Source organism: Anas platyrhynchos, chromosome 4 (genome assembly GCF_047663525.1).
Source record: "Anas platyrhynchos isolate ZD024472 breed Pekin duck chromosome 4, IASCAAS_PekinDuck_T2T, whole genome shotgun sequence".
NCBI classification, from domain to species: domain Eukaryota; kingdom Metazoa; phylum Chordata; class Aves; order Anseriformes; family Anatidae; genus Anas; species Anas platyrhynchos.
The window spans coordinates 39,673,858-39,695,344 of NC_092590.1; the positions used below are offsets into that span (position 1 = coordinate 39,673,858).

General features: G+C 38.0%; 1 protein-coding gene across 2 annotated transcripts in view; it reads left to right on the forward strand.

Moving 5' to 3' along the window:
• Positions 1 to 21,487, forward strand: part of TBC1D9 (TBC1 domain family member 9) — a 69,792-nt gene that overhangs the window by 28,173 nt on the left and 20,132 nt on the right. For both annotated transcript variants that reach the window (XM_038178920.2, XM_038178919.2), the window contains exons 2-8: positions 5,682 to 5,792; positions 12,153 to 12,271; positions 13,842 to 14,070; positions 15,094 to 15,355; positions 16,749 to 16,956; positions 19,414 to 19,620; positions 21,093 to 21,263. In XM_038178920.2, coding sequence (XP_038034848.2) covers positions 5,682 to 5,792; positions 12,153 to 12,271; positions 13,842 to 14,070; positions 15,094 to 15,355; positions 16,749 to 16,956; positions 19,414 to 19,620; positions 21,093 to 21,263 — 1,307 coding nt within the window. The remainder of the gene's footprint in view (positions 1 to 5,681; positions 5,793 to 12,152; positions 12,272 to 13,841; positions 14,071 to 15,093; positions 15,356 to 16,748; positions 16,957 to 19,413; positions 19,621 to 21,092; positions 21,264 to 21,487) is intronic.

The window sequence follows — 21,487 nt, forward strand, 5'->3', positions numbered from 1 at the left end:
AAGTAGGAGGCAGCTGGTGCTCCTCTGCCCTGCATACATGCTGAGTGCTGTGACTGCGTAGTTCTTCAACCTCCCCTCCCATTCTGCCTCCACTGGGACTCCTGAGAGCTATTGACTAACCCCTTTCGAGCATCTTTGCATCTGCTGGATTCTTGGATTTTTTTACGGTGTTTGTGGCTTGTAGTAGTGCAGGGAGAAGGATGTAACAGCAATGGGGGCAGGGTAGGGCTCAGCTTTGGGAGCCAGGGAACGACACATGCTTGTCATCTGGCTAACTGGAGGAGAGGAGGGTGTTTTCCTGGGTGGCGGCAGCAGGCACAGCAGTTACGCCAACTGCAGAGTGACCTCATTCCAGCTCTAGGCAAGATTTGATGCAGGTTGACTGTGACTCTGAAGAGTGGATGTGTAACAGATTTCTGCTGTGCACTGAAAGCACCTGAAATTTAAGGACTGCAAGGTTAAAGCTGAATGGGAAGTGTCACTGTCAGTTATTGTCCTGAGTTTTTTGATAGGTGGTGCTTTCCGGGCAAGAAAGCCACAGCTGCTTGTGGTTTTTATAGTCTGAATGGTCACTGTATATTGTTGTTCATAAACAGCAGCTAAATTGGTTTTGGTGTTTTAATAAGGTGCACTGGAGGTGATCCATAATCTAGGTCTTCACTCTTGAATATGTAACCCAATTTATTTTGAGACCCTTGTTTTTAGCAGGTAAAATGTGGGGGCACAAACATAATTATTAGATTGATGTTGGAGGGGTGGTATAAAGGTGATAAAGACCACTTGATTTGTGTGTTTTATTTAAAATAAAGCATAACTGTTGGTAATACAGGGCTACTGTTTGTCAGGAAGACAATCCTGCTGTAACAGCAACAAAAAATGTTTATGCATAGGGTGCATAAACTTGCTTTTCCTTTTAATGTAACAACACCAGTAATTGAAAATAAAAAAAAAAAAAAAAAAAGCACCCTTACGGATTCTTGTGAGGTTAAAAAAAAAAAAAAAAAGGTAATCACTAGTTACATTTTTAGACATAAAAAGGAGGAGAAACATACCTGCAGCAAGTATTCTGTGCTGTAGTCATCAAGCACAGCAATATGTAAATATTCAAACTGTAAACATATTACTCTGCATGGTTTGGGTACCACGATGTAAGAAGGACATAAAACTATTAGAGAACCCCAAAAAGAGAGCTACAAAGACAGTGAAAGCTTTAGAGGAGAAGACAGGAGTGGCTGAGGTCCCTTGGTTTGCTCAGCCCCGAGCAGAGCAGGCTGAGGGGAGGCCTCATGGCGGCCTGCAGCTCCCTCAGGAGGGGAGCGGAGGGGCAGGCGCTGAGCTCTGCTCTCTGGGGACAGCGACAGGACCCGAGGGAACGGCATGGAGTTGGGACAGGGGAGGGTCAGGCTGGGGGTTAGGGAAAGGTTCTGCACCCAGAGGGTGGTCAGGCACTGGGACAGGCTCCCCAGGGCAGTGGGCACGGCACCGAGCTGCCAGAGTTCAAGAAGTGTTTGGACAACACTCTCAGACACAGGGTCTGATTTTTGGGTGGTCCTGTGTAGAGCCAGGGGTTGGACTCAGTGTTCCCTGTGGGTCCCTTCCAGTTCAGGATGTTCTGTGATTCACTGTGACTTAGCTGTTTGTGTTCAGCTACTATAAAGTGTGTGTGTTTTCTGTGGTGGTGGTTTACAGTGTACCAAGTTTCTACTGCAGAACATCCATTGATTTCATGACAGTTTGTTGGTAATTTGTAAGCAGTCTGGACTGTAAGCTGTCTGGGATGTTGGTTCCCAGAGAGAGGAGAGTGCAGAGCAGTGGTGCTTGGAAGAGGCTGTCTGAATCAATTGTGCTGGCCTTGAAATGAAGATAACCTGCCTCTCTGGGAAATAGTTTGGTCAGATAGGAATCATTTGGCTTAAAAGGGTCCATGTTATACAGGAGGTCAGGCTTCATGTGGTAATAAATGCTTCTAGTGAAAAACACTTCAGAAAGTGGTTGCCCGTGTAAGGATGCAAGCACAGTAAGTCATAAGGTAATGCACAATACAGACACTAATCTCTGCACTTTGAGGGGGAGTTATAATCATTAACACAGCTCAAGACTAAATGTGAGGTACAGTGGTCAGATAAATAAAATACGGTACAATTTCTTCCTTCGGCGTGAGTTGCATGGGGTAACCAAACCACTTTTCAGTAACACCCGCTAGTGCACTATATGTCCTTCCAGTAATATGACGCAAGAGCAACTGCCCAGGCTTCCTAGCCAGTTGTGGCTGTGGCTTCCCTGGTTTCAGATGTTACATGTCACTGCTTCTGTATTTTACAGAAAAGAAAGAAAATATTGAATGGTTTTCTGGTCTTTTGTGGAGAGTACAAGTATGCAAAAGACAAAGCTGATTTTATTCAAAAAGTTCTCTCAAACAAATTGAGGATATTATCCCTCCCTTTTCTTCCCCCTTCTGCCCCATGCCTAGGTATAGCTACTCTAGAAATGTGGCGTGTGTGATGGGACCACTGCTCGATATAAGGTTACTTGTGCTTGAGTGCCTTCAGGGTCGGGGCTGTCACCAGTCAGTCAGGCGCTAATCCCACAAACTTCAACATGTGCTTTAGATCATTGCCCATGAAACTGCTCCCTTGAACAAGGGTTTGCAGGTTCAATGTTATTACGTTGGAAATTCCTTCCCTTACCTCATTGTAGTCAGAAACCTGATGAAACCATGGGGAAAAAGCTTGCAATCAGTGTAATCACGTGATGTGATGCCTGCATAATTCACTGGCTCATGCCCAAGGACCAGTCCAATCTAAATATGATTCTTTGTTGCTTGTTTCATTTTTATGTGAACTTTCAGTTATTAATCATATTTCAAAAGGTTCTTTCTGTATGGGGAGTTACTGAGCAATATTAAAATAAATTCATATTCTTTTTATTATAATGGTGATCATTTCAAGTAGAAATTCCTCTGATTATTTGAACTGCTGTTTCTTTCAGTTTGGTTGTGTCATGTGTCTGCCTTGAAAACAAACAAAAACCTGACCTCCAGTGCAAAGTGGGACAGTTCCTGAAGGATAACAATCAGGGATAATTGTATAATGACAACAATAAATATTAATTTACTTTAATATATAATAATGCATAAATTATTTTGAAGTATCACATGTATCATCTATCAAAATAACTATTTCATTATGTAAGTAAGATTTTACTGATAAACTCTGTTGCAATTGACTTGGTAAGCTAGACTTTGAATTTTCCATGGGGTCTTTTGGAGTTCAGTGAATTTTCTTCCTTTAACCGTACTTAGGGATATTTCTACAGCCTGTTCCTATTCCTGAAAAGGGACTGGGCAACTCCTCCATGTTGCATCTTTTTTTTTCCCTCTTGTTCCATGTATAACATCTCTCTGTTTCAGTGCTGCCTAGTCCTATTTTTGTTCATGTGGCTCTCTCCACCTTTCCTCTATCTCACATTGTTTCTGTTTGGTGGGGCAGGGGAGTGTTCCTGTCCTTCTATCTCCAGTAATGAGGGAGGAGGAGATAGGATGGGGCACTTCTTTTAACTTGATGTCACTGCGCAAGTCAGGTTTATTCTAGCTCTAACCTCAGCTTTGTATCCCTGATTTTACAGCTGCAGCACCCCGAGAGATCTAGTGATGGAATCAGTAGGGCCACCCTCAGACCAACGTGCTTGGAAATACAGTACAAGGAAAGAAACAAGCATGTTTTTAAAGATCACAGTGACTTAACCGTGTATCCGTACCTCAGAAGATTACATTTGGTCAGTAGATGACTTTATGTAGATGCTGCATCAGGCTTTTTGTGTGTTCAGTACTGTCAGTAGACACGTGAAGCTGCAAAGCATGAAGAATCTTTGGCACAAGCCCTGCTATGAGTTTGCAGCAAACCCAGCGGATACGTTCAGTGTAGTGTTTGGCTTGGTCTGTGATCCAGTTGAGAAATGCTGTTAAGCTCACGACTAGCTTTAAGCATTTGAGACATTTGCTTATAGTTGAAAGTGTGTATGCATGTGCTTTTTGGAGCAGAGCCACACTATGTCTATGAAGGCTGAATGGAGAGGGTGAATGTAACAACAAATTGCAAAATGCTGGAAGGTGAAAGGAAAGTTTTAACCTGCTTCAGTCTGCTGAGTTTGAAAGGAGTCAAGATGCAACTAGGAGGGCTGGTGGCAGATTGATCAAAGGCAGCTTGTCAGCGTACACCAATAATCAAAAGACATGAGAGATGCAGTAGTAACAACTAAAGCTAGCTTGACTAATGAACACTGGGATATTTTATATTGTGTTATATTCATATCCTATAACAAACACACAGCTTTCTAGTATTGCTTGCTAATGACCGATAGCATGTCCAGGCTTGTTTCTCATTATTACAGAATTTGTGAATTAAAACATGGTGAGTATCAGTGCATCAGGCAGGAATAGGTTATATTTGATCTGGCCTCTGAAGATCAATGTATAAGATTTGTTTCCCTGAACAAATAAAAAATAAAATGGGGGAATCCCACATCACTGATAGGTGGGGTATTTCCAAATGTCAGTTGCAGTTCTAATTTTTTGGATTTGCTAAAATGGAAAATGGGTAGTGCTTTTATACCTTTATAATGCATAAAACAAAACTGAAAGAGGAATAGCTAGGGAAGCAGTCTTCTATTCCAGTCATGACAATACAGAATGGGGAACTAGTACAACTATAATGGGAAGAGATGAAAACAGTTGAAACGAAAAGAGGATTTTAGCATCAATGTTTTAAAATGTTTTTGGTATGTGCAGTTTATTTCAGCTATTTAAAATATTTTCTGCCCTAATAAATACTTGCAGAAAAAAAATCTTGGAAAGTTCATCCATCTGTTCTTAGGATGTGAATTTGCTGAGAATTTACTACCCACATCTCTGCAGGGAAGATGAAAATTCTATGTGGAGGTGAAAAGGGAGAAATCTTTTGCATCTTTCAAGAATAAATAAGGCATCTGGTGGGAGAGGGTTTTGATGGGGTTAAAATTACGTTTTATATGTGATTTCTTATTAAAATACCATTTAGAATTTACAGAAATATTGTCAGGAGTTATTGGTAGCTCTTGGTATGCAACTGTTGATTGCCCCTTACTAGCAAAGAATTTTCAAAGCTACTTTGGGAAAACAGTATGGCTTTGTCTTTCATCAGTATCCTTTCAGCTGAAAACCAGCTTGACTGTTAGGCATTTTGATCCTTTCTACCCTAAAAAAAGCAGACCATTAAATAGCATAATTATCTTTGCTGGAAGTCTTAGTTTTCAAAATTCAGATGTCAGCTAGAAAACTCTTCTAGGGTGTATTATCTGGGTTTTTCTTTTCCTTTTTTTTTTTCCCCCTCCAAGGCTCTGAAAGTAAAAGAAGCAGAAAAGACGTAAATAACTTTTAAATACAGTTTTATAAAACTTCTTCGCTTCAATTTGTCTGACATCATACTAGGATTGATGTATGTTTAGAAGATGAAATCTTGTTGAAACTGAAGATGTTTTCTCTGAGTCGTTCTTTAGAATGCAAGGGAACAAGTGTGGGGATGAATACATAGGTTTGCCTTTAGTTGTGAATGGTGGATCAAGGTGTTAGGAGCATGTGAAGCCCCTTCCTTTGGGGTCTTAGAAGATTAATCGCTGTGTATTTATGAGAATTTCCCTTTCTGTAGGTCTCCTTGTGGGTACTCTTGATGTCGTGTTGGACTCCAGCGCCAGAGTGGCACCCTATCGAATCCTCTATCAAGCACCAGACTCCCTGGTCTATTGGACTATTGCCTGTGGTAAGGACAAACATAGTGACATGTGGATTTTCATTCTTCCTGGGTACTGTGCCACATAACTAACAGCATCCTGCCTGCTGTGCACAGTCAGTTTAGGACAAAGAAATAGGTCAGGATGAAAACCTGCTCTAGTGGTTAAATTAAGAAGTTCCAGAGCATCTAATATTCAGACCTGGATTGTCAGCATGTGTGTATTTGTTATGCTCGACACTGACTAAGTAAAAACAGAAATGGTAATGGAGCACGGAGAGTTGTCTTGTTATTTCCCACCCTTCGTCTCCCAAATGCTTTCTCAGGGAAGCAGTCTACTGTCCGTGCCTCCTCCATGCCCATGGCTTAGTCCTGCAGCACTTCTGAAATGCGGCGTTCCTGGGTGATGGGTGTCTCTAAAATGTACAATAGGAGGAGTGCCTGGGCTTTGGCCCCCAAATTAGCTGGGCACCTGGCTTCCCTTGAAACGGAAACTAGGAAGGTAGTAAAAACCCAGCTCTCACCTAAATGCTGAATATGGGTATGGCATTTCCTGGATCACAGCCTCCTACAGGTTAAATACCGTCTAGATCCCAGGGATGCTCACCTTCTGGACAGTTAGTTCAGACAGTGTTGTCCTTCTAGCTATGTATTTAATTTCAACCAGGCAGTAGCTAGATTAGAGTTAAATACAGAAGTGTATATTCGTAGAAGGATGTGAAAACTCTATAAAGAGTTTTTGGTAGTCGGGGCTCAAACTTTGACATATCTAACCTTAAGACCATTTCTTCTGTCATTATCATAGTTGGTAAATCAACGAAGTTGCGGTTTTCATAAACTAGGATATTTGTGTACATCAGACCCTGTAAATACTAAATGCTTATTTCTGGGGTCAGGTACATATTGCAAGTAGTGTGAAGTAGCCTGTGGTTAGTCTCTGCTTCTGGCTGCCAGCTATAAAAATAGTGCCTGAAGCTGAATACAGAAAGTCAAGGTTTTTTTAGCCCTGATTCATTAAACCTGTAAGGTCAGATCTCTCAGTTTGATATTATTGCTTTGTCAGTCTTAGAAAATGAAAATTTTTGAATGCAACACCTGTATTTTTGAAGTTTCAAACAGTATTCTAGGCAGCAGCCCAAACTGTTCATTTGAAAGAAAATGGAGAAAGAGGACAGTTGAGGAATGCACACATGCCTGTCATTTCTTTAATAGACTGTCAGCTCCTAGCATCCCCAGTGCTGCCTGACATTCAAAATACTGGTTAATGAAGCTGTAGAGTTCTGGCCTAACACTGCCCTCTCCTTTGTGCCTATTATCTCAGTAAAATGTGACATGGACATACTCTGTGTGACTGTTCCTCCAGACAAACCCTCTCTCTTGGGAAAGGAAGAAGAGGAATGGGTGAAGCTTTGCCATAGATCTAAAAATGATAGCAGATCAAAGCAGAGTCTGCTCTTGGAAGCATGAGACTCGTGTATCTGACAAAGGTGGTATCACAGCTGTGTTGTATTCTGTATCCAATAAGAAATTTTTGAATAGCTTGTCTTAACACAATTATTTCTTGAAACTTTCAATAGTGTAAGACCTGACAGAGGGCATCAATTTAAACAGATGTTTTTCCCTTTACGCCTACAAGTATCAACCCCGTGATGATTTTAACTTGTATAAAGTAATTTGCCTTTAATGGCAGCTAATAGTAAAAGCAGATATTAATGAAATAGTCTATTATGAAGGTTGTTTCTGAATCTTCATTTAACTGTTTGCTTTGTACTGTCAGCTACTTTGCTGTGACTGTAATTGATGAGACATTGCAGTTCAGCTTTCCTTGGATCTCAGTCATGAGAAAGAAGGGTAAAAGTGCTTGCCAGTAAGTCTATTTACACTATTTGTGCACAAGTAGAGCTAGTTACAGATGTATGTGAGTTTTCATCCTCCTTTCACCAGAGTATCAGTGCACAGCCATGAGTAAGCACCTCTGTCCCAGAACCTTGAAAGGGAACAACTGAAGACACAAATTTTCTCACTGTTTGTAGGCTCCCCTCCAAAGAAAATAATGTGTCACAAAGCTCTCTAAGGAGCCTTTCTTCAAAGGTGTTCATACCATGCACATATTCAAAAATTAATTTTTGAGATTTTTGGAAATAGACCATGTAACTTTTCTTTAAGCATGTTCGCATATTTTGTTGCATGACACCTACAGATCATTATTTTTTATCAACAATGTGTGTCCTCAGGTTACAAGGGGCTCAAAATGGAAGGTGGATGAGTTGTGGCCCCAAAATAAACAAATATACCATACGTGTAGAAACTTATGCTACTGAACTGCGAGGGATTTTCGTTTCTTTTCTGTGACAGATCTTGCAGTTTTGAAATGTAGAAATATGGTAATCAGTTAACATTTAAGCTGTTTTTAATAAAAATGCCCTTCAATTTTGAATCTGAACCCTAACTGAAATTGCTAACCAAGTAGTTAATATATCTGTTTCCATTTTTTGTGGACAGTTTCTTGAATTTTTAACCTTATAATACCAGGCTGGGTGATTGGCTTCATTATTTTTGTTTTGTATTTTTGTAAGACTGCAGTAGCTCAGGCTTATCCCCTGAAGGGAATAGCGTGACTCTTAATGGGAGGTAAAATTTTACAGAGCAAATCGTTTATCTCTGCAGCCTTGATGCTGAGCGGCCCAGTGTTGCCTAAGGCTCTGCACTGTGATTATTTTATGAACTCACAACTACAGCAATTCCTTCTGAACTGATCAAGGGTTGTTACCATTATACAGGGCATTAAGGGATTTTGCTGCATTTACCTATGCGAGTGATTTGTCCTACATTGTATAGCTGTCCCTCCCTGTTCCCTAGGGGTAGACTGCCATTTACTTGGTACTTGTAATCTCTTATTTTTACGGAGATTTGTCCTATTCTCCTATGCCTTCCACAAAGCAATAATCTCTGCCTTCAGTGAGTAGCTGTACAGAATGACTGGAACAAATGTGATTGCTTCCTGGTTCATTCATACCACATGACATTTGATCTTGTTCTGTACAAGACTCTTCTGGGGGAAAAATAATCCAAGGGGTTTTGTTTGCTCTGAAGTGACTTAAAGTGATGTTTGGAACCTAGATTTGTTCATTTTATTTAGGAATGGGAATTTGCTTTGGTATTAACTCTCTATATATAGGCTGTATGAGAATGCTAGCTGGTTAGATCTGAGGCTTTGTAGCTCTGTAAGTGGGCTTGTTTACAGCACTTCTCCAGTGCAGTGTGATGTTGAACGTGTCTGCTACAGCTTATAGTTCTGTCTATTGAACTAGACTGGAAAGATGATATGAAAGATGTTATTGATGTCTTTGCAAGAGCAATTTAAGACACACAAATTTTGTAACAGTCTAGAAGTTGAAAACATTGTACATGATCAGCCTTGTATATTTTAATAGCCCTTCTGTGCTACGTTCCCATCCCAAATCTGCTAGTCCTTAATTTCAGGGAAAGGGTGATGGTATGTACGTATACCCTGTTCGAAAACAAACAAGTTTTTTAGTTCCTATTCCAACTGTAAAATTAGTCATCCTTACTATGGCTTTGTATATTTCAAGTGTAGAATCATTGCTGTAGGTTTTTCATGGTAGTGGAATTTTATGTGCATTTCCATACAAGTTTCTAAATCCATATTTCATATGTGGAAAACAGAACATGGATTATTGTAAAGCACCAATCTTGAAACTGCATTATATGCATTGGGAAAGGTTTTGAGAAAAGCCCACATGTTCTGATTAACAAAGAGTTACAAGTTTTAGAGTGTATATATATACATAATACACGTGTGTGTGTGTGTGTATTGTCTCTGTATATTGAGCTTTAAATGTTTTCTCCTCCTGCTCTGCACAAATTGAGGTTTCTGCCATTCCATTCCTGAACCTGCTGTTACTGGCAAGAACAATTTTAGGCTCCCTGAAGTGTTACAGTTTCTCTTGTAGTGCCTTCTGTAAATTGCAGCAGTTCAGGTTGACTAATAAGCATTTCAGGTAAGTATGTACTTGGGAGAGAAGACTAGACATGACACATTAATTTTCTTCTCAGTCCTGAACATAGTCATGTCTCCTCTGTACCTTCACATCTTACATTTGAAGGGTTCTGTTGCAAAGTGGTGTAACTGTTGAATGTTTGTTTTCTTTTTTTTTCTATTTTTCTTTCCCTCAGATTTAGAGGTATTGCTTGATTTACCTGAAAGGCCAATGATGGTAAAATATTGAACGCTTCTAACGTGCTAAGATGGGCAAAGGCTTGCCAGTAGCAGAGTTAAGAGACCTAGAGTTTAAAATATCACAGTGAAAATATTTCTTTAATCCTTAGTAAATAAAGCAAGGAAAAAGGTCTAGACTGTGAGGAGAAACGGGCTAGAAATTTTCTGTATCATATCTTGATTTTGGCTTGCTTGCACAATCTTCTGTAGATGAAACTGTCTGGGAGAGTTCTGGAGACAAAAATCAGAATGGAGATGAGAAATGTAGGCAATGAGATAGGAGGTTACAGGTTCAGGATGCTAACCATAGCTGTTCAATCACAGAATGGTTTGGGTTGGAAGGGACCCTAAAGCCCACCCAGTTCCAACCCCCTGCCATGGGCAGGGACACCTCCCACCAGACCAGGTTGCCCAAAGCCCCATCCAGCCTGGCCTTGAACGCTTCCAGGGATGGGGCAGCCACAGCTTCTCGGGGCAGCCTGTGCCAGTGCCTCACCACCCTCTGAGTGAAGAATTTCTTCTGAATATCTAATATAAATCTGCCTTCTTTTAGTTTAAAACCATTACTCCTTGTCACTATACTCCCTGACAAAGAGTCTCTCTCCTGCTTTCCTGTAGGCCCCCTTCAGGTATGGGAAGGCTGCTATAAGGTCTCCCCAGAGCCTTCTCATCTGCAGGCTGAGCAACCCTAGCTCCCTCAACCTGTCCTCATAGGAGAGGTGTTCCTGCCTCTTGATCATCTTTGTGGTCCTCCTCTGGACTTGTCCTCTGATTGTATTCCAGAAACACTATTTTTTTCTTCATTACTTATTGCTGAGTGACACGGAAAACAATAGTTTGTGTATTCAAGATTACATTGCATTCTTCTATAAACAGCAGAAACATTTATGTTAAAATAGTATAGCACCAGCATGGATGATTTGTGCCTAGTTAAGTTGGAGAGTTTATCAGCAACAGCTAGTTGTAGTTGTCACCATTTTCTAACAGTTGTTGCATGTGAGCAGCTATGCTCTCCTGCATTCTGTAGGTGTTAGTTAGCACATAGATACATTTACTTCCTAGTTCTGAGTAAAATGAACTGAGACTGTGATTGAACAGAACTGATGAGGTATTGATCTGATTTCCTAGTTGGATTGACATGTTTTTGTCAAGTTTCATATGTAGATGTAAACATGCAATGTTTGTTTTCCTGAAAATACTCCTGAAAGTCTTTATTTTGACACAATTACCTCAACCTTCTCTTTTGGTGGAGTCTTTTTTTTTGAGTGCCCAAATTTATTTTTAATTTGAGATGGTCACAGAGAGATACTGAAGAGCACCAACAACTTTATTCTGCAAGTTATTGAGAACAGAGGGACAAAATGGAAGTTATGTTTATTAAAATCGCATCTCAAGAAAAAAAAAAAAGGCAAAAATTTGCATGTGTTAGCTCTAGCTCATACCAGAAGCTTTTTCTCATTCTTGTTCAGAACATCTTTACAGACTACATGTATATTGCTTCATCAATATCAGAGATCTCATTTGGCCCCTTTTGGTTTGCTGAGAAAAATTGAAATTTAGTTTATTCTTTCACCTTGAAAAATAAACTACCTTTGACAATCCTCCCACCCCTAAAAAGAAATAGCTTTCTTGGAGGTCTTTCAGCACCCTTCTTTTTATGAAGAGCCATCATAATAGACTTAGAATGGAAAAACAATAGAAAAACGGTCCTTTTGAGCATTGCTGTTGTGATTTCATCATTGGCTTGTAGTTTGTATGTAGTGTTGAGGAGTTAAGAATCAAATGTAGAATATACAACAGTTGTTTTTTGTCAGTTCCCAATAGATGTGAGTAATACTTTTGCCAACTCTTCAGTGTGATGCTGTGCAGCACAGTGTCGTTACTATGTTTGGAATTCTAAATTTAGGATTTTCTTGCTCATGATACTGACATAGGCAGTTTGTGCTTGTCAGAGTATCTTGAAGATTGCCATCTACTTACTATGAAGTTAGAGGACCATAGGGAAGAATTTTGTAATTTCCAAGGATACAGCATTTGTTATATGGCAACTGTCGTTACTGGCAAGTTTTATTTAAGCCATTTATTTATTTATTAAGAGGACATAGACATTGCTTTCTTATTTTGTGATTTTTTGTTTGTTTTATATACAGGTTGCTCAAGGAAGGAAATCACTGAACACTGGGAATGGCTTGAACAGAATTTGTTGCAAACTCTTTCTATCTTTGAAAATGAGAATGACATAAATACATTTGTCAGAGGAAAAATACAGGTAGCTGTATTATTGTAAATATTGCTAATGATAGATGTGATCGCAGATGGAAGACTATTATGACTTCTAAAGAAATATGACCTAGTATTTCCAAGACTGCTCCATATTGTTGAAAGCAAAAGCAGATTCCAAATAGCAACATGTTAGTAAATATAAAGGAAATTGGCATTAGTGCACATTACTACAGCAGTATAATAAAAACAATATTATGTGCAGGGCTGTGAACATTAAAGCATTCTAAAAAAATTAATCACACTGTTGTTTCTGTCTTAAGTTTTCTGAGTAACTGTCATTGCAAAGCTTTGACCTCCTTTTATGTGTGTGTATTGTATAATACCTTCTCTTCTGTGCAGTTAAATCCCTTAGCATTGGCATTTGTGATAGTGTTGGGAGATGTTGATTGTTTTGGATTTACCATTATATCTTTTCCGCCTTATAGGAGAGAAAATATCTATGCTGATAAATGTACTTCATTCACACTAAGAACTGCATAAAAATAAGTAGTTTGGTAAAAGATTGATTATAAGCAAAATTACTGTACTTAATTTTTGTGTATTTTTAAGTATTGACTTTGTTAAATTCTTCTTTTATAATTTCAGGTAGTAGGTCAACTGTTTTAAGAATTTCATAGTTGGTAGTTTGGTTTACTACTTGATCAGGTATTAGGACTATAGATGCTCATGGAAACAACCTATGCTAGAAGTCATTTGTGAAATGTAATCCTTTAAGGAAATTGTTACTTCTTACACTTTTAGAATATTTTCATACTTTATAGAACATTAAAAATTTGTCCAACAAATGAATGATGGTTCACTGTCTTGTATTACACTTTCCATGTAAATGGACCTAGTTGAAGGCAAACAGTATCTTTTCTTTTTATCTCTAACACAGAGGGCAATTAAAAAAAAAAAAAAAAAAGGAAAATAAGCGAGTAGAGCAGAACTTCAATATATAGCACAGAAACAACTGTAGTCATTGAGGTATCAAAAAGCAGATTTTCACTGGACAGCTGCCACTTCAGATTTGATTAAGATCTTCTGCACCTAGAAGTGTGAATGGTTTTCCATCCTGATGGTTATCCTAATCTAATATTTCTTTTCTTCTACTTCCTTCTGCTCAAGATCTTAAAAGGGATCATTCATTAGGAAAATTATCAAGTAACTTTTAAAACAGATTCTTTTTTCCTTCTTCTTAGAAAAAAAAAATCTAGTGAAATCCTATCCCTGTCTCCTCAAGGAACATGTTTTTGTGAAAGGGGAAAAGTTGACAAATCACAGGTGCTTTAAAGAGTAGTTAGGATTAAAGATAAATTTGTTAATTTTAAACAGGATCCTAGCAAAGCAGCTAAGTGGTTGATGTTTGATTACTTCTGGCATAGACATGGTGGGGAGCAAGGTAATCAGAAGACAGCCTTGAATAAGGTAAATAACTATATGGGCAGAAGGATAAGTGAAATACTTTGACATCACAGTTAACTCTTGTGGCTTTTGCCCCTGACAGCCATGGTAATTAGGATATCTGATACCCTATAGCACCTAACATGCTATGTACGTCTTTCGCTGCCTTCTAGGGCATCATTGCTGAGTACAACAAAATCAATGGCATCAAGGAGGATGATGATACAGAAAAATTTAAGGAAGCTATAGTGAAGTTTCACAAGCTGTTTGGGATGCCAGAAGAGGAGAAACTAGTAAACTACTACTCCTGCAGTTACTGGAAGGGGAAAGTGCCCCGTCAGGGCTGGGTCTATCTCAGCATTAATCACCTTTGCTTTTATTCTTTCCTCATGGGAAGAGAAGGTATGTTTTGCAGTGAAATGTCTGTGCATCTAAGAATTGTTAGGAAGTCTTCTGTAGTTTGTTGCTGTTAGCTTGTTGATCCACTTGAGATGTCATTGCTGTAATGTTTGAAATATTTTGATGTATAAAAATAAAACACTAGAGGATCCAGGTGATAAACTGTACAAATCTTTTAAACTTCAGCCAGTGTTTTGACAAATTGGAGGTCCACATAGGAGAAATACTTAGCTTCTTGCACAGAGGTTTGAACTTTTTTTTAATACTGCGTTGTATCCTGATTGTTGTAGTATTGGCAGAAGGATTCCGAAATGCTTGTGATTGTACGCTGTGACATGAAATAAAAACCTAATTCTCTCCCAAACATATTGAGTATGACATCTGTGCAATACTTTAGAAGACAAATACCTATGAAACAACATTGGGCAGCATTTGCTTGAGCAGTCTGTGTAGTAGGAAAGTCTGACTAAATGCCTAGACATTGGCAATATTAAATCTATCATCCCTGAACAGACTGATCTTATATACACAAACTCTTTCATGATTCTTGTCTAGTTGCTCAAGTTCTTGATTTTTTTAATGAAGTGGGATGCAATATTTTGATTAAATTAGGGCTTTTACAAAATACTTTTGTAAGTGATAAACAAACTGTGAAACAGTTAATTGTATTGTGGAGTAGTGAGAAGCCTGTCTGATGTGTTCAGACTACATTTCTTTGCTTTCTTAGGAAAAAGGATATCAGAGTATGAGCAAGTACTGTAACAGTGATAAGTTATGTTAGCCCAGCTAGCTTTGTAGTGCTTATGTGTGATATTCTGTACAGAACTAAATGGCATTTAAACTCTTACGTACTGTGTGCCAGGTGATCATAGTTTGTTTATAAAAGCTGTGTCTATTTGTGCTGTCCTCCCAACTTTTTAAGATGCGATAAAATTTGAGTTGAATCCATTTTATAGAAAATGGAAGATAAATGCTTTTGAATATGCTATTTTTTTCACTGAGTCTTTTTTGTTTGCTTCTGTTCAGCAAAGTTAGTTATCCGCTGGGTTGATATTACTCAACTTGAGAAGAATGCTACTTTGCTCTTCCCCGATATGATCAAAGTGAGCACAAGGTCCAGTGAACACTTTTTCTCAGTATTCCTTAATATCAATGAGACATTTAAATTAATGGAACAGCTTGCCAATATTGCTATGCGACAACTTTTGGACAATGAAGGGTTTGAACAAGACAGGTCATTACCCAAGCTAAAAAAGAAATCCCCCAAAAAAGTATCTGCACTGAAACGGTAGGTAGCACTGGCTCTTAGTCATTTGCTTCTTCTTATTCCTTTTACTTACAGCATTTTGTTTAGAAGTTTTCTAATGTTGTTGCTATATAGTGTTATTCCAAAAAGAAATGATTGGTTCTAGGTGATGACAAAAGGTGAGGAAGTATTTAGGTATGATTAATTAGTCTTCTGTTGAAGTAGGAACAGAAAAATATGCAAATATGCAAAATGAGACACATTTGAGTCACATTCTCACTTGTTCAGCAGCTTTTATGCATCTCTTGGCACTGGCTGCATTAGCTACCTGTTGTAAGGCTTCTTTAAGAAACATGCCTAACATTCATACTTGGCCCTATAACTGCAATTAAAAAATTACTCTAGATGATGAATTCCATCTAGAACTTATTTAAAGTAGTCAAGCTACAAGCAATGAAATGAAATTCTAGGGCATGAAATATTGTCTGGAATCTACTTCTTTCTATGGATATCATACTGCAATTTAATAGTTTCTTGTTAATTTTTTCATTGTATGGTTCACTAACATGATCAGCATATAACAGGCTGTAGTCAGTTTTTGTCAATAGTTCTCATTAATTGGTGATATCTGACATGCATTTGATCACTTAGGTTCGTCTAATGTTTTGTAGTACAGACCCATTGCTGTTCAGTGTTCTGCACTGATTGCATTAGCAAGACTAAATCTTGAAATTAGTAACAGAATCTAGCACTAAGGATTCCATTGTGTTCATAAATCCAAATCAAAGAAACATTTTTATTACATAATATTATGTGATCTCATGGATTTTTTTAATAATCGTAAAATCATTCAGGTTGGAAAAGACTCTTAAGAACATCAAGTCTAATCATACACCTAACACTCCAAATCTACTGCTAGATCATTTCCCTAAACAGCACATCCACAAGTCTCTTAAATACCTCCATGGATGGCAACTCCAGTCTACCAGGGCAGCCCGTTCCAATTCATAACCTGCCTTTCCATGAATAAATTCTTACTGATACCCAGTCTAAACCTCCCCTGGTGCAACTTGAGGCCATTGCCTTGCATCCCATTGCTGGATTCACTGTGTGCACTTGCAGAAAATAGGACCAAACGCCAAAAAATCACCTGGTCTGTTCCCTCAGAGAATTCATGGTCATTGTATCCAAGTCATTTGTGGCAGATATTTTTTTTCATGTAGTCTTAAAGTCTTCCAGCAGGGGAGATTATACATCCTTTATAAACAATTTCTACCATGTATTGTATGCTCAGTGTTTAACCGACTTGTATGTTGTAGGTAACTTGCAATGGCTTGTATAAAAATACACCTTAAGATGTATTATGTACAGCTGCCTTAAAACAGAAGGCAGCTTTTTGTGGTGTGTTTTTTGTTGTGTGTTTTTTTTTTTTTAGGGATCTTGATGCCAGAGCAAAGAGTGAGAGATACCGTGCATTGTTTCGACTTCCCAAAGATGAGAAATTAGATGGACATACAGACTGTACTCTGTGGACTCCATTCAACAAAATGCATATTTTGGGTCAGATGTTTGTTTCTACAAACTACATTTGCTTTACTAGTAAAGAAGAGAACTTGTGCAGCCTTATTATCCCTCTTCGAGAGGTAAATACTTGTATATGTAGACTGATAGGGCAAAAAATAAAGCAATACTGTATTGGAAATTTCATCCTAGTTCTTTTCCCCATACTTCTTTCTCTCACATAATTTGTTATTTACGTTTCTGTAGTATATTTTTTGTGTCTTATAGAGAGGGACGATAAGACTTCCTAGATAGATTAGTGGAACTTCTATTAAAGAATCTATCAGATAAAATTTGCTTCTGTCAGATGTAAAGACTTATAATACTAATGAATTGAATTGTCTCTTCATGCAGACAAACTTGCAGTCATTTATTCCTGTATATGGAAAATATTTGCCAGCATTTAAGAAATGCTTTTGTGCTGCCCTTTTAAAAGTTGTTTGCTTGAAATACGTGTTCAGTAAAAATAATTAAAGTTTGAGGCAACAAAATGAGATGTACTGGGGAGATTTTGTATGATTGATTTGCTTTGTGGTTTGATGGAAAAATGCGTAAAGTCTTGGGAATAATTGCAGAGCTCATGTAAACGAGGACAGTTCAGTTTATCTGATGAACCATGGCATATTTAAAACACTTTTTTTCCATATGTCATTAGGAGTAAAAACAAATAGTATTTGTTTGGAAACCTGGAAGTACAGCTTCTCCAAGGTGTGTTGCAGTGACCTTGGTTACTTGAGGGAAGACACTCAGTTATGATTGTGCTATTTGTCTGGAATTCCGAGGGAGCAACAGTCCTTTGAGTGTTAGAGAAGGGGAATAAGGTCTGCATTTAACTGGACCTCTTTCCCTGGATACAAATTCAACAACTATTTTTGATAATTGTGCTATTTTTGATAATCACAGCTGCAGTAGCATGGGGTTCAAAGCTTTAAGAAATAATGGAAGGAATAAGTGTTTTTCTTCTGAACAGGTAAAGTCTCAGCACCAGCAAGGAGAATGGTAACACACAGGATAATGCCAGCCATTGGAACAACAGAGCAGTACCGTTAATAGTTATAAGGGGAGCTTTCTATTTAATTAAAGCGTTGGTTCAGACCCTAATTCCAGTGTTCTGGAACATCCTGGAGATGTTTTGACAGATAAGGCAATAACAAAGCATTGATTAAGAAATGATGATTGGAAAAGATTTTTCAGCAGCTGCCTGCACTATTCACTGCTCCTAGTATGTGCAGGCTCCAAGATCAGCACTTCAGATACTTGTGTGTCTCTACTTGAATAGGCAATAAGCAGTTTTCAGCTCTCATAGCAGAGCATGCTTGCCATAATGCTTGTCCCATGCCTCTTTAAATTCTTCTTTTTGTGCCGATTATGCTCAAACAATTTTAAAGTGAAATAGAAAAACAACATAGGAACACTCTTTAGCTAATTACGCTGTTGGTGAAGGTCCTTAAAGTCCATGAAGAACTAACGTATTTGCAGTTAAGAGAAAAATAAATGGAAGTTGACAGGACAGAGAAGTGATTTAGGACCTGAGCTTTTCATTGAGGTCTTTAAATATATCTTCACAGGAAATGTGTGAAAAACAGTTACCTTATCCTTTTAGCTAGAGAAATGTGAATATTACCACACTAATGTCTCACCATTGATCCCTACTTTAAATTTAAAAAAAAAAAAAAAAGTCAGAAGAAAAGATACTTTGGGTGAGCCAAAATGTGTCCTCTTCTATTCCAAAGGCAGTAAGACAGTTATTGTTGCCTGGGAAATTGTTTAAAGCCATAGAAGTTAAAAGTGCTTTGAATTATGCCTTGTTTTCTTCAAAGTATGAACTGCACAAACTGGATTAATTTGTTTTTAAGGCTAATAATTGGTAACGCTTAGAACACACAGCTGTTACAGAATTTGTTCATAGTGTATGACTTTTCCCTGAGATTTCTTGGTGTAAACGCTTTACTAAACGTTCAGGGAACTTGTGCCCTGTATTTGGTAGATTGCAGTGTGAGTACTATTTACAGGCTGGAGTTCACTTAGATTAGCGACCAGACCACTAACAATTGAAGGTCAAACAGGAACCTTCACGTCACAGATTGGATGCCTTCCTTTGTAAGGAAAGGTAGGGGGTTAGTTTCCCTTAGTTGCAGGTTTCTATGTGTTATGAAAATGGAGTTGCAGTAACAGTTGTTATTAGAGTATGCAGCTATAACATAGTAGAACAGGAGTGTTACTTAAAAAAAAAAAAAATTCACGTATGTTAGCAATAAAAAGTAAGCAAGTAAGTTTACTTTGAAAACAAAGCCTGAAGAAAATAGACTAAGCAGTGCAAAGGAGTTTTGCTGGAGAATATGCAGAAGACAGTTGTAGGGGGATGACAGTCTTCATCCTCAGACTTGTGAGCAGTTGAATCCATACCCTGTTTTCCAGTAGGGGGATGTTCATGATCATTTGATATAGGAGAGGAAGGGACAAGAGTTTATTGTCCTTAGTTTCTTAAACCAAGCAAGTTGCTTAAAGATCTTAAGCTATAGCTAACTGTTTCTTCCTAGGTGACAATAGTGGAAAAAGCAGACAGCTCCAGTGTGTTGCCCAGCCCGTTATCAATCAGCACTAAAAACAGAATGACGTTCCTGTTTGCCAACCTGAAAGACCGAGACTTTCTTGTACAGAGGATCTCAGATTTTCTGCAACAAACAACTTCAAAAATATACTTGGAAAAAAATATTTCTGGAAGTTGCATGAGCTCTGATGATGAGGTATGTGGAGGGGAACGGGAATCGTTTTCTAAAAGGGAGTTTCAATTGGTGTGATAAGACAGAAGACAAAAACCTTTAAGTGCTGTACCTTTGTACAGACAAACTTTTATACTTTGTACTGCTGTTAACTTCCCCTAAGCTGTACAGTTAAAATGTTATGACTAGAATGTCTTTTTCATGTTAGAAATCATTGTTGAAGTGGAAGAGTTACTTTAACTCCTGCTGCCACGTTCTGACACCAAAGTGTATCTTTTTTGAAAAATAGCATGGTTAACTATCTGGTTAATTGAATAATACTGTTCAATAATACTTGCCCAAGTCAAAATATAATTGTACAATTCTAGTATTTAAAACAAACAAACAAAAAAACACAAAACAAAAAAAAACAAACAGTTAATATAAAGCTATTTTAATGCAAGTCAAACTGCTGAATTGGATACTTTGATTCTTCAGAGAAAGATGCGTGAGATCATAAATACACTGTTCCTGAACTTCAGAACATTTGAAGTAAAATCAATCCTCTTCTGGACAACAGGTGGTCCTGTTCTGAAATTCTTTCCTATTTACCTATGCAAAGTAAATAGTTTATAAAGTGGTGGTTAGATGAATGTTTCTCAGACGCTCTGAATATCAAGGCTTCTGTTTGAATTCTTAGGTTTTATGTGTGAATTTAGGTGCTTCATATCACAGCCTCATCAGATCTGTTTAACCCAGCAAAGCTTAGCAGTTCAGGTCTCTAAACAGACAAGGTTTTTGTGCTGTATCATTTTGATTTTATGTAGGTAGACCTCATGTTCCAACTCTGTACTAAACCATACCTTAGTATTGCAATGAATAGCCCTACCCTGCTGGCCATATAAATCTGAAAAGTCAGTTTTTGACATGCTTTATTGGTGGTAAGGTAATAATCTGTGTGTTGTTGTTGCATTCCAAGGCACATATGCATGTATGCATAATGCTGAAACTTCTTGCCTTTTCCCTAAGTGGAACTTCTTTCTCTACCTGCGGAATTACAAGCACAAATTAATAATTGCAATCATTATTACAGTTAGTAATATGACTACATATGTAGACAAGCATGACTGCTAATTTCAATTTTAGGCATGTAATGTGAATTGCTGTATGAGATCTTGACTGTAGTAAAAGTTTTCAAAGCTGTTTGAGAAGTTAGAGTCCTTTTTCTCCAAAATATATTTCTTCCAAATCACAGTCTGACAGTGTTCAACTCAATTTTTTTTCAAGTGAGGAAAGCAAAATAATTGAGGAAACTGCAATTAGTTTTATTATTTTATACCGGTTTAAATTATGCTTTGTTCTTACTCTGATTGTATGTGGGTGACTTAATTTGTTCAGTCTGAGTTAGCTGTTAGCATACAGAAACTTTGAAGAGAAAAAGAAAGGAAAGGAAAGAAAGGAAAAAGTCCAGACTGATTCAATTCTATGCCTGCGTTGTTCATGACTGATTTCTGCAGGTGTTTACAAGATCAAATAGTATCATTTCTGCCAGCACACATAAAAGCCTCAGCTCTGAGTCGGAAGGGGAGCGACAGTTCAATCTCAATGGCAATGGCATTCCAACAGCAACTCAAGCTTTAATGACTATGTATCGGCGGAGGTCACCTGAGGAGTTCAACCCCAAGCTGGTAAAATATGTCTGAGTGCTGTACTGACTGAAAAAAGTTGTTAAATTATGTGATCTTTAAAATGCATCCTTTTGACCCAGCAGAGTTTCAGTCTGCCACAGACCTGTCTCTACAAGTGGCAATCTTTTTTTTAAAAACAAAACATTTCACATGTGAGAGTTTGTATGCCTGTTCTCAAGTACCACTGCTCTAATAGTATTATTTTAACAGTTAGAATACTGGAA